We start from the raw sequence: 22,522 nt of genomic DNA on the forward strand, positions 1-22,522 counted from the left end.
ACACACACATTTATATATATATAACTTTGGGACATAGAAAGCACCTTTCTCGAAGGAGGAAGAGGAGTCCTGGAGTTTCAACTAAAATTGAACAATTCCCTGCGGCTTTTTGAAGATATCTTCTCTCTCTTTCTCACACACACTCACCCACTCACTTTCTCTTCTTCTTTTTCTTCTTCTTCTTCTTCTTCTTCTTCTATTCTGTGTTATCCAACGTGTATTCGCTTAGGAAAACGGAAAGGCCCATGAGGGCGAAAACGAAAAGAAAAGAAAAGAAAAAACGAAAAAGGAAAAAAAGGACAGACAAGCGACCACCACCAAAGCTTCTCGCGACGTGTAGAAGGCCAATGTATTCTACGTAAAGCTCTTACAAGTCCAGTCTCTGGGTTATAACCTATCCTGCTCAAATCCCAAAGGGGAAATATCTTTTAGCAATTTGCCTGCATGCCTTCCCGTTTCTGTTCCTGTTGTTCCCCATTCCACTGAATCCCCCTCTCTCCTCCCGCACCCCCACTCCACCCCCTTCCCTCTTGAAACCCCTCGATCCCCGATCTCTATCCAACACAAGCAACAACCCTCATACCTTTCCCTAATCTTCCGTTACCTTCCTTTACCTTACTTTACTATTACTTTGCCCTTTCTACCTAACTCGTGTGACCTGCATACGTTAAATGTTGGAACGCATGAAACGTTGTTGCGTTTTACACAGGTCTCTTTACTATTATCGTTATTTCTCTATGTATTATGTTAGTGTGGGGTGTGTATGTATGAATGTGAAAGTGAACGTGAGTGTGAATGTGAATGTGAGTATGAGTGTGTGAATGTGAACGTAAATGTCAATCTGTGAATGTGAATGTGTATGTGAATGTTAATGTGAATGTGGCTGTGGGGTTTGTGTGTATATATGTATGTGTGTGTGTGTGAATATTTGTGAATTCTAATTTTCTCTAATTCGATTAAATTTAATTCGATTGCATTGCAAGAATTTCCTTTTTGTATTAATGACAAGGATTTTGTAATTGTGAATGTTTTTTTTTTTTTGAGAGAGAGAGTGGGGGGGGGGAATAGTTGATCATCGTGTTACATTAGTATTTGTTTTAATTTCTTTTATTTCTTATATTACAGTATAATTTAATACTCGAAGTTATCACTGAACAGGTGTCATGCAAAAAAATACTAAAATTAGAAACTTTATAATGTTAAATACTCTTTATTAGAATTATTATTACAAAAGTACAGTAAATATAATCAATAATAAAAATAAGGAAAAGATAATAAACGACAAACTAATTTTTTCTTTAAAATAAAAGATTTAAAATCATCCCTTAATTTTTCATCGTAACACGCGAATATCCAACCGTGTTTTCGTAGGCGCGAAAAATTCGAAACCAACAGTTTCCTATCTCTTTTTGTTGTTGTTTTTTTTTTTTTTTAATTTTTTCTTTAACGTTGGTTAGTTCGTTCGTTCGTTCGTTCGTTCGTTGGTTCGTTGGTTGGTTGGTTGGTTGGTTCTGGTTGGTGTTGCTCTGTTGGTGGATGTTTGCCATCAGACGAGAATTAATAACGGACGCGTGTATCGGCGATGTATCCTGGTTTCTAGCTCGTGGACTCCCCGCGGACTTTGATGATGAAGGGCTCGAGAGAGTTGCGCTAGCAAACCAGAGAAAGAAGAGGGGGTGTGATAGGGGATGGAAAAGGGTGAGAGAATGAAGAGGGAGAGAGTGAGGGTGGTGGTGGAAATAGTAGAGGGCTTGGTACTCGTTGGATACGTCGTGGACTGAATTATTGTACGTGCATTCTTCTAAATCATAAAAACAACAAATTGCATGGTGCCAACGTGTACCTTCATATATATATATTTATATATAAACATATATATGTGTGTGTAGAATATAAAGAGAAGGGAAAAGAAATTGTCTGTCTTTCGTATATAAAATATGTAACTTAACAAATATCCTAAATCGAGAATCTAATCAAAATGTACATTTTTTGTATATTTTTTTTTATTATTAATTTTCGGATTAGTTAACTGTTTATCATTTAAAGATATTATTTTTGATATATAATATATTAATAAATTTAATATTATTATTTTATTTTAATATATAATATATTAATTTTTTATTACAAATTATGCTAATAGTTAACTGCTTTAGTTTGCTAAAATATATAGCAATTATGGTTTGCTATAAAGTTTGCTAATAGTTAATATTATATTCTATAATAATAATATATATTATATAATTGTATAATAAATTAATATTATAGTTATAGTTATAGTTATATTATAGTTATAATTATATTATTATTATTATTATTATTATTATTATTATTATTATTATTATTATTATATATATATAATATAATAATTAATATAATAAATAACAATATTAAATAATATAATAAAAAATATAATAAAAATAATAATTAAAATAAACAAAGTAAAATATAATAAATAATAATTAAATAATGTAATAATTAAAATATGATTAAAATTAATTATTAAATTAATTTAATTTGTCTGTGTGTGTGTTTTTAAAATAAGAAGTTTAATGCTAAAAAAAAATGACAAATAAAACAATATATATATATATGTTGAAATAATAATAATAATAATAATAATAATAATAATAATAATAATAATAATAATAATAACCCTAACACCTCAAAAATAATTAATACACGAAAGAATAAATTTTGTCACCCCCCCAAAAATCTTACAAAACTTTTCTGTTTTAATATTTTTTTGTTTATTTTTTTCCTCCCCCAAATCGATTGAAATATTATGGTGGTGGTTGAGGGTGGTTTAGAGTAGTGTATAGTGGTGGGTTGGTTCGGCTTAATGAAAAATGGTAACTTCAAAGGGAGAGTGAAGCGACGTGTCGGACAACGTATATCCACTCCTCTACTTTTACACCTTCCCCTCTAACCCCTAACCCCTACTTCCACCTCATCCCCATGCTTGTTCACTTCCCTCTAACCCCCTTTCTCTTCAACCCTTTTTCTCGGTTCTAGGTATCATCGTTGATCCTGTTTAAGCTAGTCCAGTATATGCCAATGTTCTGTGACATCGTTCATTTTGTGAGTTAGGTGAGTGGGTGAGGGATAGGGTGGAAGAAAGGGGAGGGGAGAGGGGAGGGGAGAAGAGAGGAAGGGGGTGAGGGGTTCGAGGAAACATTTTTTCCACTTTTTTATTTTTCTTTTTTTTTTTTTGTCGTTTCTTTTTTGAGGGATGTTGTTTTTTTGGCGGCTGTGTTGGCTGCATTGGCGGCAAGGGGGTTGTTCTGCCTGTCTGTGTGTATGGGGCTGTGTGTATGTTTTTTTTCTTTGATTTTTTTTATGCGACACTTTTGAAAAATGGCTGGTAACGACATCACAGTGTATTTTCGTTTAAAGTATCTACTCTTTCTCTTTCTCACACTCTTTTTTGTTTGTTTGTTTTTTCTTCTTTTTGTTTTTTTTTTTATTTTTCATTTTTATTTTTTTTTATTTTTTAACTGCCTCTACCTTCGTTAAATTTATTACCCTCCTCCCCCTCCAATTTTTGTTTTTTCTTCTATTTTTCTTTTTTCTTCTTTTTTTCTGTCGTTCGTTTCGTTCGTTCGTTCGTTGGTTCGTTCGTTCGTCCGAAAAACGTACGTATGGCTGATTTTTTTTTCTTTTTCTTGTTTACTTTCTGTTTTTTTTCTTTTTTTTTTTTTTTTGGAAACCACAGCAGAACAAGAACTAGAGTTTTTTTTTTGTTTCTTCTTTTTTCTTTTTTTTTCTTTTTTGGTTTTACTTCTGCCATTGGGGGAGGAAAAGGTGGAATTATTTCTACGTCAGATTTTTGTCAGTAAATTCGATCGATGGGTGTTTAATGATATATTTTTAATTTAATTTTTTCTTTCTTTTTTTTTCTTCTTCTTCTTCTTCTTCTTCTGTTTTTCTATTTCGTAACTCGACATTAATTTATTCTTTTTTTTTTAATATTTCATTTATCAAACTGATTTTTATCAAACTGTATTAGATTGTTTTAATATTTGTAGTTTTGTAGTTAAAGTTAATTTTAAATGGAAAAAGGAATGTAAATAGTATTGGATATTGTTGGTAAATAAAATTGTAATTGTGAAATTTAGGAAATAACGAAGGGTGTGTTGAAATTTTGTTAATACCAAATTTATATATGGAAGAATATAATATAATGTATTGATATTAAGAAATTAGATTTAGAATAAAGATGAATTATGATAAATGAATAAAATGATTATTTGTAACATTTTATCAGTGAAATGTGTATTAGTATTTCTATAATTGCAAGTGTTAACATTTTGAGAAGAAAATAAGTATAAAAGTGTAAATAAAATGAAATATAATAAATAATAAAATGTAAAATAATAAAATGAAAAACAATAAAATAAAATATAATAAATAATAAAATGAAAAATAATAAAATGAAACATAATAAAACGAAACATAATAAAATGAAATATTATAAAATGAAACATAGTAAAATGAAATATTATAAAATGAAACATAATAAAAAGAAACTTAATAAAATGAAATAAAATAAAATGAAAAATAATAAAACAAAATATAATAAAATGAAATATAATAAAATAAAATACACAATAAAATCAAACCTAATAAAATGAAAAATAATAAAACAAAATATAATAAAATGAAATATAATAAAATAAAATACACAATAAAATCAAACCTAATAAAATGAAAAATAATAAATTAAAATACACAATAAAATCTAACTTAATAAAATGAAAAATAATGAAACAAAATATAATAAAATGAAATATAATAAAATAAAATAAAATACATAATAAAATCAAACCTAATAAAATGAAAAATAATAAAACAAAATATAATAAAATGAAATATAATAAAATAAAATAAAATGCACAATAATATCAAACTTAATAAAATGAAATATATATAATAGACTTATAAAAATTGTTCGTTAAAAACAAACCGAGAATCACGAGACAAAATTGTCAATTGAAATTTCAATCCTTATAAAAATACGAATTTAATAATACCTACTTAAAAAAAATATATATATATTTTTTAAACCTTTTTTTTGTATTGCAATGTTAATCAAATCAATATAGTCAATCAAAAACAGGTAAAAATAGTTTAACATTTGTTTAAAATATTTTTTTGTCAAATTATTGCAAGTACTTGAAAAATCATAAATACAATTATACGCGAGACACCCTATATATATATATATATATATTTCTATAATATATGTACGTATAGATGTGTGTGATATCAACTTATGTTTTCAAAATTTACTCGATTACGAAAGTCCCTTTATGAGTTAATACATACCTTTTTGCGTTGTATGTATTATTCAATGCCCTTTTGCCCTTTTATCTTTATGCAGATACGAAAATGCCTCGTCTAATCCTCCGGCACTTTATTCTATACTGAAAATACGAATTTCATCTCAAAGCACTCGTTCCGTGACTCTTAACGAGAGAAAAAGAGAAAGAGAAGGAGAAAGAGAAACCGTGAACTCGAACTAGCCAACCAAATCAACCAAACCAACCCAACCAACCAACTAACCAACCAACCAAACCCCGAACCAAACCAAACCAAACCAAACCGACCAGCCAGTCAGCCTAAAACCCAAACGGAAGTTTGGTTTCGTGTTAAATGCTCATAGAAAGAATAACGCACTCGTTCAACCTTGCTATAATACTTTCCATCCAATTTTAGGAAAAGAAAGTAAGAAAGGGTGGAAGGGTGGTGGAAGGGTGGTGGAAAGGTGAGAGAGGGTTTGTTAGAAAAAACTACAAGGAAAAAAGGTTCTGAAAAAAACAAATATACTTCCTACCATTTCATTCCTTCCTTTTCTTTTCTTTTTTTGTTTGTTTTAATTCTGAATTTTTTTTTATTGATACTTTTTAGCATTAAGGGTTGATTAAAGTGGTGTAATATTAGTTGTTATCTTAAAGAATGAAAGAAAGGGTGAGAGGATTATTGAAATTTTAAATATGTATATAAAATAGAGGTTAGAACAATTAAACTAATTAATAATTGGTCAATTAATCAGTGTAGTATTCTTGTTTTCTTTCATAAATAAATTGAACAATAATAAAAAAAATTGTCTACGAATCTCTAATCATATTGGATTAATTTAAAAAAAAAAAAACAAAAATCATTGTCATATAATTCTGTTAACAATTAATAATCCTAATCTTAAAACCAATAGTCAACAAACCAAACCCGAAAGAGGGTTGCTTATGATTTTTTAATTTTTTATTATTTTTAATATTTTATTTATATTTTATATTATTTATAATTTATTAATATAATATATTATATAATATAATATTAATATAATAATAAATAAATAAATATAATTATATAAAATATAATTTATATTTTAATAATTTAAATATCGAATAAATACAATTAATTGTTTTTCACTTCCACAAACTAAAACACATAAAAACTTTGTACCATAAGAAAGTTTGACAGGTAAAACATATACGTTCTAATTTTTGTTTACCTGTCCAACTTTCCCATAATACAACATTTTTATATTGCATTAATTATTTATCCATTTCTTAATAATAAAAATATACAATCACTTTGAAAACTCTTTCATACAAAAAAACAAAAAAATATATCTTTATTTAAATCCAATCTAGTTACAAACACAAACACAATCTCACATACATACATACATATACTAACAAATAATACGTCAAAAATGAATCATAGATATGACCTAAATATGTTCTACTAACAGTGTTCACTTGATCTGATACTTAAACAAATTCTGTAGATGTATTAGTTAATATCATCAGAAATTGAATAAAAGAGAGTTCTAGCGTCAGATGAACAGATAGATAAACAGATAGATAGATAGATAGATGAGTAGACATTAAGAGAGAGAAACAGGAGGAAGAAGAGGACTAAAAGGGGGTGGGGGATAGGGTGGTTTGGATGATTTGAGTGTGTAGAGTAGATACGAAGCTCTCGTTTACACGATCTAATACGGATTTGCCAGCATGCGATTCTCTATCTGCTGAAATCCGCTGAAATCGACGATTATCACTAGAGAGAGGGAGAGAGAGAGAGAAAGAGAAACTGATGGACAGACAGACAGACAGACAGACAGACTTACAATTAGATAGATAGATAGATAGATAAACATTGAGATAGAGAAGAAATACAAGAAGATGGTAACCAAATCAATGAATGAGTGAATAACTGAGAATAACTGAGTGAATTGGACAATAAGTGGAGGACACATTGTTGCATCAAACAGAAAGTAGAATAATCAACCCATTGATTGTCAGACATATTTAGAACGTTTTTCTAAATCTGAGTGGCACCCTAGGTGCCAAGGTTTCATTTGAATCCTTTGCTTTCGGTTGTCGTCGCTAAGGCGACATTGACATTTAAGCTGATAGCTCCGTTGTCGCTGCTACGGCGACATCTAGGGGCAACATTGTATCTTTATACGTAAAATACTTTATATACTTTATATATAAAATTTTTCGGCACACCTTTAGTGTGTATAATCATTTTTGTAACCGAGCTTGCTCCATTTCTTTCGATTATATTTTTGTTTGTAGCGTAAAATGCGAAAAAAACGAATGTTGGAAGTCTATTGTAGTACACATTGTACACGTAGGTCACGTGTACTTGGTGTGATGGTCAATTTTAAAGTGTACCATAAATGGTACACGTGGCATTGAACGTGTTAATAATTCTTAACTCAAATATAACTATTAGTATCATAATTAATCTAAAATTGCAACACACACTACGAGATATCTCGTAGTTGGGTCAGGGTATCTCGTCAATGGGTTAAGAAATGAAATTGAGATAATTGAATATAAATAGCTGAATAGTTAGATAGATATATAGATAAACAAAGAGATGGTAAATGAATGAGTGAATAAGTGAGTAAATGAGTAACTGAGAATAACTGAATGAATTGGACAATGAGTGGAGGGACACATTGTTACATCAAACAGGTAGAAAGATTAAAAGAGGAAGTGAGATACTTGAAGATAAATAGCTGGATAGTCAGATAGATAGATAGATAGTATAGATAGAGATGGTAGAACAGCTATACTGAATTGAACATCAAGGATAGGATCCAGCTTGGGGCTATGAATCGTCGTAGATTTGGGGATTCAGGTACTCACTCATTCACTCACTCACTCAGTTGCTAACCCTATTCCTCTCTCTCTCTCTCTCTCTCTCTCTCTCTCTCTCTTCTATCGTTTAGTCATCCTCTCGAGGCATCGAATGGTATGGCGAATTTGGAACACACCTCAATGAACAATGCTAGCATACTATCTCTAGTTAGATTCGCAAAGTCCTTTCAATTATGCGCCTATGCTAATTATTCGCTAGTATATGCTGAAGAAGGTTTCCTAGTTCAAGTTATAACCCCAATCCTCTCTCTTGACTATTTAATTACTATTATTATTATTACAATAGTAATGCTACTGTTTTAATACCTTTATTTGTTATTCGTTTACAATGTTACTCTTCATACATGTTTACTCATTTAAAATTGAAGAAGTACATTAACGTATTGTATCTCTTATTTTGTTTATAATAATTGTTACAGTTTAATGTTCATATTCTCATTGTTATTGTTAGCATTGTCTACTTATAATGAGACTTGTATAATACAAATAAAATCGTAACTTCTTAGAGTGATAATAAAAGATGAGCCTAATTATTATATTTTCTTTTGTTTTTAGTATGCTAAATTTTGATAAAAATATAAAGTGTTGTATATCTTTAAGAAAAGTGTGATAGGTACGATTACAAATTCGTGAGTTCTTTCAAAACCACGTAACTATTACCCGTGATGCGGTCATTCTGCTGTACCCAGTTCGGGTACCGCAACGCTGCGATAAATGAAAAGCAAACGTGGCGAGGATTGGTGCTGCTGCTTCTGCTGCTGCTGCTGCTACTCTTACAGTTACTATTACTTGTGGTAGTGGTAATACTGTTGGTGGTTGTGTTGGTACTTTTACATCTACTGTTACTTGTAGTAGTAGTAGTAGTAGTGGTGGTGGTGGTGGTGATGCTTTTGATGGTGTGTTGGTACTGCAACTGCTACTATAACTGCTGTTGGTGTTGGTGTAGGTTGATGTTGGTATTGGTTGGTTGGTGTTGGTGCTGTGAAGGTTGAGGGATTGGCAAACAGTGGTTTGCACGCGCGGTTGACGAGAAAAATTTCAATTAACCGATGCATCGGTACACTCCACTTTCTATCTTTTTCTATCTTTCTGTTACTTTCTTTCTTTCTTTCTTTCTTTCTTCCTTTCTCTTTCTCATTTTCTCTTTTTCGTTCGCGCCTAGTAAAAGTTGAGTTAACGAGTGAGTGAATAAGAGACAGAAATAGAACAGAAATTAATTACTTACTTTCCTCTCTCTCTCTCCCTCCCATCGACGTTGCTACGGCCAAACTGTGAGCAGTTCGATCGATGATGGTGGGGGGAATGGGAGTCGGAGTGGGAGTTGGTGCAAGAGTGGGGGTAGGATCCGCACGGTTTTTCTTGATGCGATTAAATTACGTTTTCTCTCTCACACATTCTCTTCTCTCTCTCTCTCTCTCTCTCTCGTTTTATGTACCCTAACGTTTATTCTTTACCCTCGTGTTCGTTTTTTATTTTCTTTTTGATTAGGATTAGGCAGAAAATTACTTAAAGAATTTTATCGAATGAAAATTTCAAGCCAAATTTTATCCTTTGATGAAACCTTTCTTTTTTTTTTTTTCTTTTTCTTTCCTAATCCTTTTTTGACACACACATACACAGACGTGTATGTATTTACACATACAGAAGCGGCAAAGTGGAAAATCGTTGAAAGAAAACTTCAGAGGATCTACTTTTTTTTTTTTTTTTTTTTAAATAAAACACACTCGTGTTCGATCTTTTCGATTATTGTTTTTTTTTTTTTTTATGGGTTTTCAATTTTTTCTTTATCTCTGTCTTTTCATTTCAATTTATTTTCGTATTTGAATTTTTGTCCAATTCGTAACTCCTGTTCGTTTTTCTTTTCTTTTTTTCTTTTGCTTTCTTGAACTTTTACATTTTATATTATTTTATTTTTCTTATTTTATTTAAAAGAACAAAGCTTTAGAGATATTCCATACATCTCAACCGAATTTTCTTTTCTTTTATAATTTACTTTACTCTGTTCATACTTTCTCTTTTTGGTTTCTTGAATCCTTATGTTATATTTTGTATATTTAATTATTTTCTTTTTTTTATTTTATTTTATTTTAATTTTTAGCTTTTAAAAGAAACTTTTTGATTCTTAACATTCATAATGAATTTTCTATTTAACTTTTTACCATTTCTGCTAGAAAATTTTCTTCTCTGTTTTCTTCGTATACTCAGTTATTCGTATTTCGATTGAAAATTCTCTTTTTTCATTTTTGATTTCTTAAAAATCTTTACATCTCACATCTTTAATTTCATTCCTTTTTTTTTTTTGAAATTTTTATATGAAAGAAGAAAATTTAGAATTTTTGTTCTTTTCGTTTTTGTTAACATTTGTGCCGAATTTTCTTCATTTTCTTTTTTTTTTTTTTTTACTTCAACTCTATTCGTCTGTTTTATACTTTACTGTACTCTTCATCTTTTCACCTCGTCGATGAAAACTATCTCTCTTTCTCTTTCTCTCTCTCTCTTTTTCTCTTTCTTATTTCTTGAAGGAGATTAGGTAGCTCGTTGTTGAAGAGAAGCCATGGTTAGGTCGGTGATATTGCGAGGAAACTTTCCAAGGCATTTTTCCGTCAGAAAAAAGGATTTATCTCGAGCGTAAAAGAATCATAGTATGTATTTCGTAGATACTACTTACAGGAAGAAGATTAAATATGACCGTGGGGGTCTAGTCTCTCAAATCAAGTTCTCTTCTTCCATTTTTCTTTCTTTTAAATCATGATCCCTTGTGATTTATATTTATTTCATTTCTTTCTGTATTTTTTTTTTTTTTTATTTTTTTGCTTCCATTACCCTCTCCCACCTCCTCCACCTCTTCCACCTTCTCAGAAATATTTTTTGATCTTTTTATTATTTTCAGATTATTCAATCTGCAGTCTGATTCAATTTTCAATCTGGAAGTTAATTTTCAGATATTTAATTATTACGTTTTTGTTTCTATTTTTTATTTTTATTTTTATTTTTATTTTTCTTTTTTTGAGTTTTGAATATTACAATTAATCGAATAAAATTGTATTTAGGATGAATATTTAATTCGTATAATTATTTTCATCTCAATTATATTTATCAAGTTGTTAAAAAAGTGGTTCAATTGGTTTTTAGCCAATTTTTTTGACTTCCAATGTACTTTGTGAAATATTTTTGCTTTTTTTAAACAAATTTTTCTTGTTAAGCAAGAAAATAAAATTAATATATATATATATTAAATAAATTAATAATAAAATAAAATATTAAATAAAATATATTAGATTAAATTTATATTTGTTATTAAATTTAATTGCCATTAAATTGCCATTTGTCATAAAATTAAATATTAAATAAAATACATTAGATTAAATTCATATTTGCCATAAAATTTATATTTTTATCAGTAAAGACATTTAAAATATAAATAAAAAAAAATAAATAAAACTCTAAATAAAAAAAAAAAGATTCTACAATAAGACAATGCAACATATTAAAAAAAGAAGTCTCAAATATTGCATAAAAACAAATATTAATAAAATTACATCCACATGTTACACCCATATAACCATACTTGTACACATACACAGAGGAACAAATAAACCAATATGATGCAATAAAAAAAAGAACTAAAATAAAAAACCAAATTGTATATACGCTAAAAAAGAAAAACTATCTAAATATTTTTCCTGAAGATTCTTTTTTCTTGTATTTTATTTTCTTTTATAAAAAAAACTTTTTTTTTTTTTTTTTTTTTAATATATACACGCATTTACGTATTTCGATTGAAAAATATCAAAAAGAAACCCGCGATGAGAGCTTTAGGCGACGAAGAGAGATATTTAGTCGAGATGAATAAAAAAGGTGAGGGAGATAGATAGATAGATAGATAGAGAGAGAGAAAGAGAGAGAGAGAGAAAAAAAAAGTTTTCACTTTAAAAAAAAGAATAGAACGAAACGTGGTGGTGGGTGGTGGGTGGTGGGACACTACGGCGCAGTAATGATGAAACAGGGACGGGTTAGATATCCTCGCGTTGTGTGTAACACAGTTGGCTTCACTGATTGCCAATATGGCAGAACGCGTAGAGGTAGGTAGAATCGGTTGGAAATGGGTGGGGGAGGTTAGGTAGGTAGGTAGGTTCCCCATTCCCTCACTTTAATCCCTCTAGATGATTTCCCCTCTTCCTCATCTCCCTTACTGTACTCAACAAACCTCCAACACCCCAACCCCTAACTCCCAACTTCCCCCACTTTCCTCTTCCCTTCACTCCTCTTCAACCCTTCCACCTATCTTCCTCCAACCAACCAACCAACCCAGCGTTCAGTCGTTGGGTCCACAATATGCCGCGGGCGTTAATTTCCCCGTGAAACGCATTGCACCCCCTGCGATTCAATTGTTCCGGGTCTGCGACCACAGTGCTTCGCACTACATTGCCAAGATTGTTGAGAGGGGAGAGAGAGGGGAGACTGGGGGTGGTGGAATGTTAGGAAGAAGGTTGTTTTTAGGGGGGTGATGGTAAGGTGTATAATCTCCTAATGATACGTGAAAATCCTTTTTGCGATTCTTTTGTTTTTCATTGGATAATTCAAGCCATACTTTTGTTTGTTTGTTTGTTCATTTGTTACTGGCTTTTCTTGTTGGTTGGTTGGTTGGTTCATTTTCTATGGAAACCTTATAGGGATGAGATATGATAGTAAGCATGTGTTTGTTAAACAAGTATCGGTTTAGGATCATTGTTTAATCCCTTGAGACGAATCACTCGAGGCGTTACAACATTCTGTATGCGTGTAACCGAGGAATTCAAAGTCCATCCCTTCCAAGTGGATTGTCGAGGGGTTGATACTTGGTAGCTCACGAATGCATGGATTGTTCAATGCTAGGGATATATGTACGATACGATTCCATCGATTGTCTTATATTCATACTGTTATTTATACAAATATTGGGTTATTTATTTGAGTGGGGTATTTTTGGGGGGGGGGGAATTTGTTCATAAGATTTCATGATTTTATGATTTATTTTAATACGTTTAATTGAACATTTTTCTGTAACTTTTTAAGATACTACTAGGCGCCATTATAGTGGCTTTCTTGGATTCCATCTTGCAGTACTATGCGCCCACTATAGTGGCTTTCACGAATATCATCTTGCAGTACGACTCGTCCAATATAGTGGATTTTGCGGATTAACATTTTTCAATACGATGCGCCCACTGTATTGGTTTTCGCGAATGTCATCTTTACAGTACGATGCACCCACTATAATGGCTTTTACGTATTAATATCTTTTCAAATATATTATACTCAATTTTATTATTAATTATTAAAATAATTTTCTAAGTTAAAGTATATGTGTGTGTGTGTTTATCATTTATTAGAGAAAAATTATAATTTCATCATAAAAAACTTCATTAAAATGTATTTCCATAAAGAGCAGCCATTGTTCGTCACACATCGTAGTTTTACAGTGCCTAAGAGGTTAAATGATTATTGGTAGTTCAAAAATGTTTGGAATTGTTTCCTGTTAGTGGTACGTTTCATTGATTGATTCTTTTTCATACTGTTAACCTATTTTTTTTTTTTTTTTTTTTAGTTAGATCTAATGGTAAAGTTTTATTTAATACGTTTTTGTGGAATGTAAAAGTTTTTCTCAAAATATTGTTGGAGTTCATACAGTTCATAGTATGGATGAATTGTTCTATGTTCAATAACATAGAATAGATTTCATTGATTGTTCTTTCTATATACTGTTACCTACCCATCTTTCTATTCTATTCGCATATTGAAATTGGTATGTGATGAGTTATACAGATATCCAGTTTTATTTGATTCTTCATTCAATCTGCTCGAATTTTTTTCAGGACAATTATTAATAACACTTTTAATTCTATATTTTTAAATAATTAAATTAGAATTGTGATTAGATACATCGTAGAAATCAATTCGTGTTATATTTAATATAACAAATGAATTGAAAATTATTTCAAAAGGAGATTGTCATAGGTTGATACCTTATGAATGCATAAGTTATTCCATGTTTGAATACCCATTCACTGATTGTCTTTCATGGTGATAACCATCTTTCTATTCTATTCAAGTATTGGAATTGGTATGATGGGTTATAGTGATATGGTTTATTTAGTTTATTCAATACAATTGTGTGGAATATTTGAAGTCCATAGATATCTCGAAAATTCTTAAGTATTATTTCAAATAATCGTTCATTGTTTTTTACATGGTAGTAGAAAATAATTCAAACTTTCATTTAAAATAAAATTTCATTGATTTATTTTTTAAAGTAGTTTGGCATCTTTCTATTTCATTCGCAGTTATAAAACATTTTTATATGGAAAAGAAAGTATGAATTATGGCGCCATCTAGTTGGACGAATGACGCCATGTTAATTAAAATGGCGCACTAATTACCACCATATATTCATAATTGTACATTAATTTATTAATATAACCTATAAACATTTGTTTGATTTATAAAAATAAGAACATTAATATTTGACGTTTAATTAAACTGTTGATCATTAATTTGTATTTGTTATAAACAATATCATATATATTCTTTTGTAAAAATTATTAAAAAAAAAAAAAAAGTTGTCCATAGGAATATCAGATATATAAAATATACGAGAGTTATTTTCCTTGTCAAATGTAAGAATATTCCGATCGTGTCGACGATGCACTCGCGAAATGTCATTGCCTTATTGAAAACGCATCGCTTCTGCTTCTTTTCTACGTGCGAAGCATAAACGTGTTTTAGTACGCGAGGAAAATACTTTCTTAACAATTTTTCACTTTACCTAGGCGTTAGGAATAAATTACTAGTAAAAAAAAAAAAAAAAAAAAAAAAGAGAAAAGAGTAGGCAGGCACAGGGGTAAGAGAAAAGGGACTGAAAAATATTCGAATTTTTATTCATTTTATTTCAACGTCCAATTTGATTCATATATGCATAGAAATATGTTCAAGAATAAATATAAAATGAAGTTTTTTTTTTTTTTTTCTTTACGATAAAGTAATACTTGTTATTTCAATTGTTTGTTAAAATAATATTAGCAATTTTTTGTTGTTATTGTTAATTTGATTTTTGCAAGGTGTGTTAATGACACTTATTGTTAATCAAACAGCAGAAATATTTTAGAATATAATTTAGAACTAATATTATATGTTAAATAGAATATAATTTAATAATAATATTTATTATTATTTATTCAATTAATTTATTATCAAATTTATTAAAGATTATTTTATTATTTATTTATCAATTTTTAGTTATTCTATTTATTACCATGTTTTTTTTTTTAACAGAACATAAAATATAAAACAAAATTGAGTATACTTTTTTTCTAATATGGCGGTAATTGGTGGCCATTTTAATTAAGATGGCGCCATTCATTCAAACAGATGGCACCACAATTCATCCTTAACATAAAACATTGCATTAAATTTCTTCTATTTAATAATAATTTTCATAATTAATCTTCAATATTTTATTAAACAATTAATAACATTAATAATAATGATTGGTATCATAATTTAAACATATTTAAAATGTTTAAATTTAACGTTATATTATTATAACCTAAACAATATTCGATACGACGAACGCCATAATGAAATAAAATCAAATCAAATATTTAAATTGCATAATAAAAATAAAAATAAGAGAAAATAAGAATTAATTCTTGTTAAAAAAAAAAACAAATACTATTTAAATGATTAATTAGTAAAGATCGATAATTAAACGATGATTGATGTATATAGGTGTTCTATATCTGTCGATAATTTCGAGTGACCATCTAACTAAGGGTCGATGTTGTGCCTAGCAGCCCATTTCTAGTTGCACAGTATAGTTGCCTGGTCGATATAAATGCGACCACATCACCAACGAAACCCCTCCCTCGAAACCCCAAAAAGCAACCCCCGAAACGATTCGGTCTAACGACGAGAATTGTGAGAAGTTAATCGACCGACACTAACGATTTCATTTCTTTCTATTCTTTTTCAGTTAACCTTTTGCAATCACATTGCCGTGGATGAGACTGTCAGATATACACCTCATCCAAATGATCCAGAAAAAACTTTACTCCAACAGGAAGCTGTGGTTACTGTTAGCGGTGTACCACTTACACATTATATGGAAGAATTATTAACGTCTAAAATTTGTTTTAATTCTGGCATGGTAAGTTCCATATATATATATATATATTAATATTATAAAAAAATACGTTTAACAATATAAATAATATTATTATTAATTAAAAAAATTAATATTTGTCAATATATTGTAATATATATTACTTGTAATATAGTTTATTAGTAATAGTATAGTATTAGTAATTAGTATATTACTTGTAATATAGTTTAAATATTAATTACTATACTATATAATAATATTGCTAATAATATAATTTTTGACAATTTATAATTATAATATAATATTATTATATTAATATTATATATATATATATAATATATAAAATATTATTTTATATATTATATTTTAATTATTTATTATATTAATATTATTTAATTTATTATTAATTAATATATTAATATTATTTAATTATTTAATTAATTATTATATTTAATTTATTTATTAGTAATATAAAATATATAAAATATATAAAATACAAATTAAAAAATAAGAAATATTAATACATGGTTTGTTTGTTCTTTTGTTCTAAATTTTTTTGTTCATATTAAATTTTATACAAAAAAAAAAACAAATGATAATAATTAATTAAACAAGAAAAGAATCAAAAATAATATTTTTATTTTTATGATATAAAATATAAAAAGGAATAGATTTTCATTGGTTAAATGAAATTGAATTACATTGAAAACAAATCTGTTAGTTCGATCTTTTGATTTTGACCTGGATTTTCTTTTTTTTTTTTTTATGGTGTTACTAAAGTATCCTATTACCCAACGAAGTATCTTTTTAAATGGGCATATAAAAAGGAAATAAAGGTTTTCGATGATAGGGGGTTAGTAGAAAGATAAACAGGAGAGAGAGAATTCTTTTTTCGCATGGTGTATTTATAAATTTGTTGAAATGTGTAATAAAAAGTAAATATAGTGAATGTTGATAAGAACAAAAATGTATTCTTTATAACACCATGAAATTGAAAATCATAAATGTGTATTGGTATATATTTCTATTTGTTTGATTTTATTTTATTGTTATGATAATTAATTGTTGATTGGTTATAAATATTTTTCATAGTTTCTATATATAATTATTAATATATACATATTAATATGAATTATAGTTTATAGTGGTATTATTTATTATTATATATATATATATATATATATTCTAATAATAAATGGTTAAAAAAAAATACTGCTAGCAATATAAACAATATTATTATAAATTATAATAATTAAAATTGGCATAATGTAGTTATATTTAATATATTATAATAATATATATTACTTTAACTTGTTTAAATATTAATTATTATACTATATAATAATATTAAAATACAAACGTAGAAAAAAGTTTAAATTATATAAAATTAATTATGATAATTATCCTATTTATTATTTATATTATATATAAATTACGTAATTTATATATATATTAAGATAAAAAATAATTTTTTCCAAAAATTGTTGCTACCAATATAAATAATATTATTATAAATTATAATAATTAAAAATATTTGTCCTAATATATTTACATTTAACAAAACTATAATAGTATTATTTGTGTAAATAATTTAAATATTAATTACTATTACTATATAAAAATATTGCTAACACTATAATTTATATAAACAGTTCATAATTTTGATACAAACTTATACAAAAATTTAAATGATACAAAATTACAAACTATACATAAACAAAAAAATTGTAATCAAATCTTATCAAAATTTGTAACATCAGAAACAAATATATATAATCTTTCGATTATAATTAAATGTTCCTAAAAAAAAAAAAAAGAAAAAAAATGTTTTAATAATGAAAATCATAATTTAAAAGACAAACAACTTAATTTTAATTGAAAATTCTAATAAATTTATTCTTATTGTTTTGTTTTGTTGTATGAATGGAAATGCAGGGTCGTCAAGCAATGGAATGGGTCATCGAGAAGTTACATTTAGAAGAATTCGATGATCTTTTAAGCCAAACTGTTCGTCAATTCGACGATTTAACAACTAAAACCAGACGTGGAATGGACGACCTACAAAGTGCTATCAAATCATTCGACGAGATTCACAATCTTACGAGTAATCCATCGTCCCAATCTATGCCGAAATTTTAGCTATGGTTTCGCGTAAGCTTCAATCTCTTTAATTGATTTCAATTAAGGTACTTGAGAATTAGAATGGGGGATGAATAAAAAGGGTTCACACAAGCAAGAGAATTCAATGAAACGATGAAGATGAACATGAAGATGAAGAAAAGGAAGAAAAAAGGGAAAAGAAAAATAAGAAGGTGGATCGAATTATTGAAAAATCAGACAACACAATAAAAAAATTAAACCCTGTAACTCTCTCAAATACCCAAACCCCATAAATATAATTACAGGGTTGTGGTATTTTCTTTCGTGCCTTTATCTGAACACACATTTTTTTTTCCAGTGCAAATCTGTTTAGATATGATTTGTTTTTTTATTATTAACAACAATAATAATAATAATAATAATAATAATAAAATGGGGTGAATATATGACGAGTTAGATGATCTTAATCACATTAGGGTTGTCAAATTAATACAAAGATTTTCTTTTGTTACATCATGCGACAATTTGACGATATTGTTTTATTTTTTATTTATTTTTGTTGTTGTTGTTGTGACGTGCTGATAATTGTAACAGTGGATTCATTGTCAAGTCAAGCAGGATTATGATATGAGGGATTTGTAAATTGATTTTAATATCTTTCTTTTTTTTTATGTATCATATCTAATAAAAATAAATAGTAAAATGAATTGTTCGTTAGTTTCTCATTTGTTTTCTTTTTTGTTTTTTTTTCGACTTCACCCCTGTCACCAAACATTTTATAATTCACTGTTTATATTATTGGTACAATTAATTTGATGATTATATTCCAATTAATATTTTTTTCTTCAAATTATTACGTTTTTTTATAAATCTATTGCAATTATTTGTTTGCATGGATCTAATGTATTACAAAAATTTCAACATATACTATCTGAATTAATAACAATTATATTAAATAACTCAAGGTCACACATACATATCCTTTTTAAAAGCAAATTAAATGAGGTTATGTAAAATAACCTCATATGTATAACTTTATTGGGATCTTTAGCACTTGAATACGCTATCTGGTGGCTAAATTCAAAATTAGAGTAAATAGGTCGAATTGCTACGCCACGTGAGGGGTCTCTAGCATTTGACTATACTATCTGGTGGCTAAATTCCAAATTAGAGTAAATAAGTCGAATTGCTACGCCACGTGAGGGGTCTCTAGCATTTGACTATACTATCTGGTGGCTAAATTCAAAATTAGAGTAGATAGGTCGAATTGCTACGCCACGTGAGGGGTCTCTAGCACTTGAATACGCTATCTGGTGGCTAAATTCAAAATTAGAGTAAATAAGTCGAATTGCTACGCCACGTGAGGGGTCTCTAGCATTTGACTATACTATCTGGTGGCTAAATTCAAAATTAGAGTAGATAGGTCGAATTGCTATGCCACGCCCCTACCAGAGGTCCCAATAGGTTATTTATTGAAGTTTTATTTAACAAATTAAGATTACTTAACAATTGGAAATAAAAAGAATTAGATATATATATATAACAAGAAATAAAACACAGAAATAAACAAAGAAATAAAACACAATTATATACATCTTAATATGTGTAACATAATTAATTAATATATATTTATTAGATACAAACAATGAGTGACAAGTTATTTGAAATAGAAACATTTTATTGACTACATATAATATATATATATATGTGTGTGTATGTGTAAATATGTATACATAATGTATATGTACTAACAAACAAAATACACATACATACAATTAATATCATCTGATAGTGTTTCCGCAATATTGTCGCTTGGCATAAACCCTGCGAAATGCGTTTGTAGATACACCCATGAAGGATGAATTATTTATGGGATTTTCTATCTCTTTCTCTCTCTCTCTCTCTCGATCCACCTTTCGTGAGTAACAAACATTGAGTGGAAACAAATGGGTGTCCCCGGTACGAATGAGAGAAACTAAACTACGTCCATGGTGAATGTATGTCACTTTCTATTTATCTCATTTCTCTCCCACCCCTTACCCTCCCCACTTTCTATTTCTCTTATATACTTTTTATTTTCTCTCTTGTTTTTCCATAGCGTGTATCAAAACTAATCTCAAAGTATGTAATTTTATGATCTTCGATTTTATATTGATGGCTTTTGTAAATCCTCATATTCCTCCCACAACCTAATCTCCTTCCATTTTTATTTCCATCATCCCCTCCACTTCATTTCAACTCCCCCCCACTCCATTTCAACCATCCCCACTCTTATTTCTTTCATGTAAAAAATTTATTTGCATTGCAGTCGAATGATCGTTTGAATCGATTTAAAGCAATTGTCAACAAGTGGATAATTTACAAAAAATATTTTTAAAGGAAATGAATATGAAAGAAAAATTCTATTGCAAGTTTATTTTTTTTTAATCAAAAATGCTAATCGTTTTAAATAAGAAACAAATAAAATACACGCATGCATACAAGAACAATTGTGAGAGATTATCGAAGAATAAAAATAACAACAATTGGAATTAATATTTGATGAAAATATATTGACAAGTTTTTAAAGAGAATGAAGCTCTTCGCGAAAAAAAAATGTAATAATAATTAATAATTATTAATAATAGTAATTAATAATACATAATATATATATATATATATCCGTATTAAAAGAACAATGTATTATGTAATACGTTGCCGATAATATTATTATGAATTTGCACGTTGTTGTTTACATCACTGAATAATTTTATCACGAATGTTTTCCATTATCAAATAAAATGCACACGCTTATTATTATTACATGAAAAAGGAATAATAAAACGAAACTAAATAAAATAAAATAAGATAAAATGAAATTAAATAAAAAAACATAAAAATGAGAAATAATTAAAAAACAACAAATAATTAATTAGCCGCAAAGCTTTCGATGAAACGTTTTATTCATGTTATTATTTTATGTTTAAATATATATATATATATTTTTTTCTTTCCTTTGTTAACCCTTTCAGGCCCATCATTCATCATCTCATTGATAACAAATGTTGCACTTCACACAACATTGTATTAAACAATATATATTTAACAAACTATAAAGCACATTGTTTATATTATAATTTTTTTTTTCATTTCGTAAACAATATGCATAGTATCAATGCAATGCTTATTTATATAATTATAATAATAATAATAATAATAATAGTAAAGTTTTAGTATTAGTAACACAAAACACGAAAAAGTATTCCTTGTGTCGGTTTATAAATGAAATGGGGGAAAAAGAGAATGTAAAATGAATTTGTAGAGAATTATTTGTTTTAAAATGATAATAAGTAATATTTTAAATTACTTATATTAAATAACAACCAAAAATACAAAAAATATAAATATATATGTATATGTATAGAAGTATAGTACATATAAGAAAGATTAAAAACAAACAAACAAACAAACAAAAAAATGATATTAGTTGTCATAAACTGTCGCTGTGTTTCACATTTAATTATAAATTAATTTACGTAAAAATTGTGAGTAAGAAACACAGAAAATAAACAAATGTGAGACAAAAATATATGATACTCTATAAAATTAATTATTATGGTCTATCTATTTATTCATTGTTCAATCCTATTGTTGTTTACATAGATATTTAAATATTGTTTCAAATTTATGGTATTATTTATATTAATGTAAATAATACTTTTGTTTTATAATATAATTATAATAATATTATTAAACAATTTTAGTATATTATAATTATATTAATATAAAATAGTATAATTTATAATATATAATACAATTTTTATATTTATAATTTTTACTTGTTATACAGTAAGTGTATGATAGTAAGTAATCTACCTATTTTTATTATAATATAATAATAATTATTACATTATACTCTTTATCTGTATAGTATAATTACTGTAGTATTATAATATATTTTAACATTGAAATAAATTAGGAAAGTAAAAATAGTAAAAAATGGTGTAAAAGAGATGAATCGATATATCAGTAATTATATTTGAGTATATTAATTTAATATAACAATTATTATTCAAAATTATTTACAATATAATAATTACTATACAAAATTATATTCTATATA

At 27.6% G+C, this 22,522-nt stretch overlaps 1 protein-coding gene across 1 annotated transcript in view; it reads left to right on the forward strand.

Annotated features, from left to right (window-relative positions):
* slmo (PRELI domain containing slowmo) overlaps positions 1–22,009 on the forward strand; it is a 33,064-nt gene extending 11,055 nt beyond the window's left edge. The window contains exons 4-5 of the mRNA XM_015321601.2: positions 16,192–16,365; positions 18,256–22,009. Coding sequence (XP_015177087.1) covers positions 16,192–16,365; positions 18,256–18,459 — 378 coding nt within the window. The 3' untranslated portion in view covers positions 18,460–22,009. The remainder of the gene's footprint in view (positions 1–16,191; positions 16,366–18,255) is intronic.
* Positions 22,010–22,522: the final 513 nt, after the last annotated feature.

Source organism: Polistes dominula, unplaced genomic scaffold (genome assembly GCF_049000335.1).
Source record: "Polistes dominula isolate Pdom_NZ unplaced genomic scaffold, Pdom_raw_medaka contig_32, whole genome shotgun sequence".
Classification (NCBI taxonomy): domain Eukaryota; kingdom Metazoa; phylum Arthropoda; class Insecta; order Hymenoptera; family Vespidae; genus Polistes; species Polistes dominula.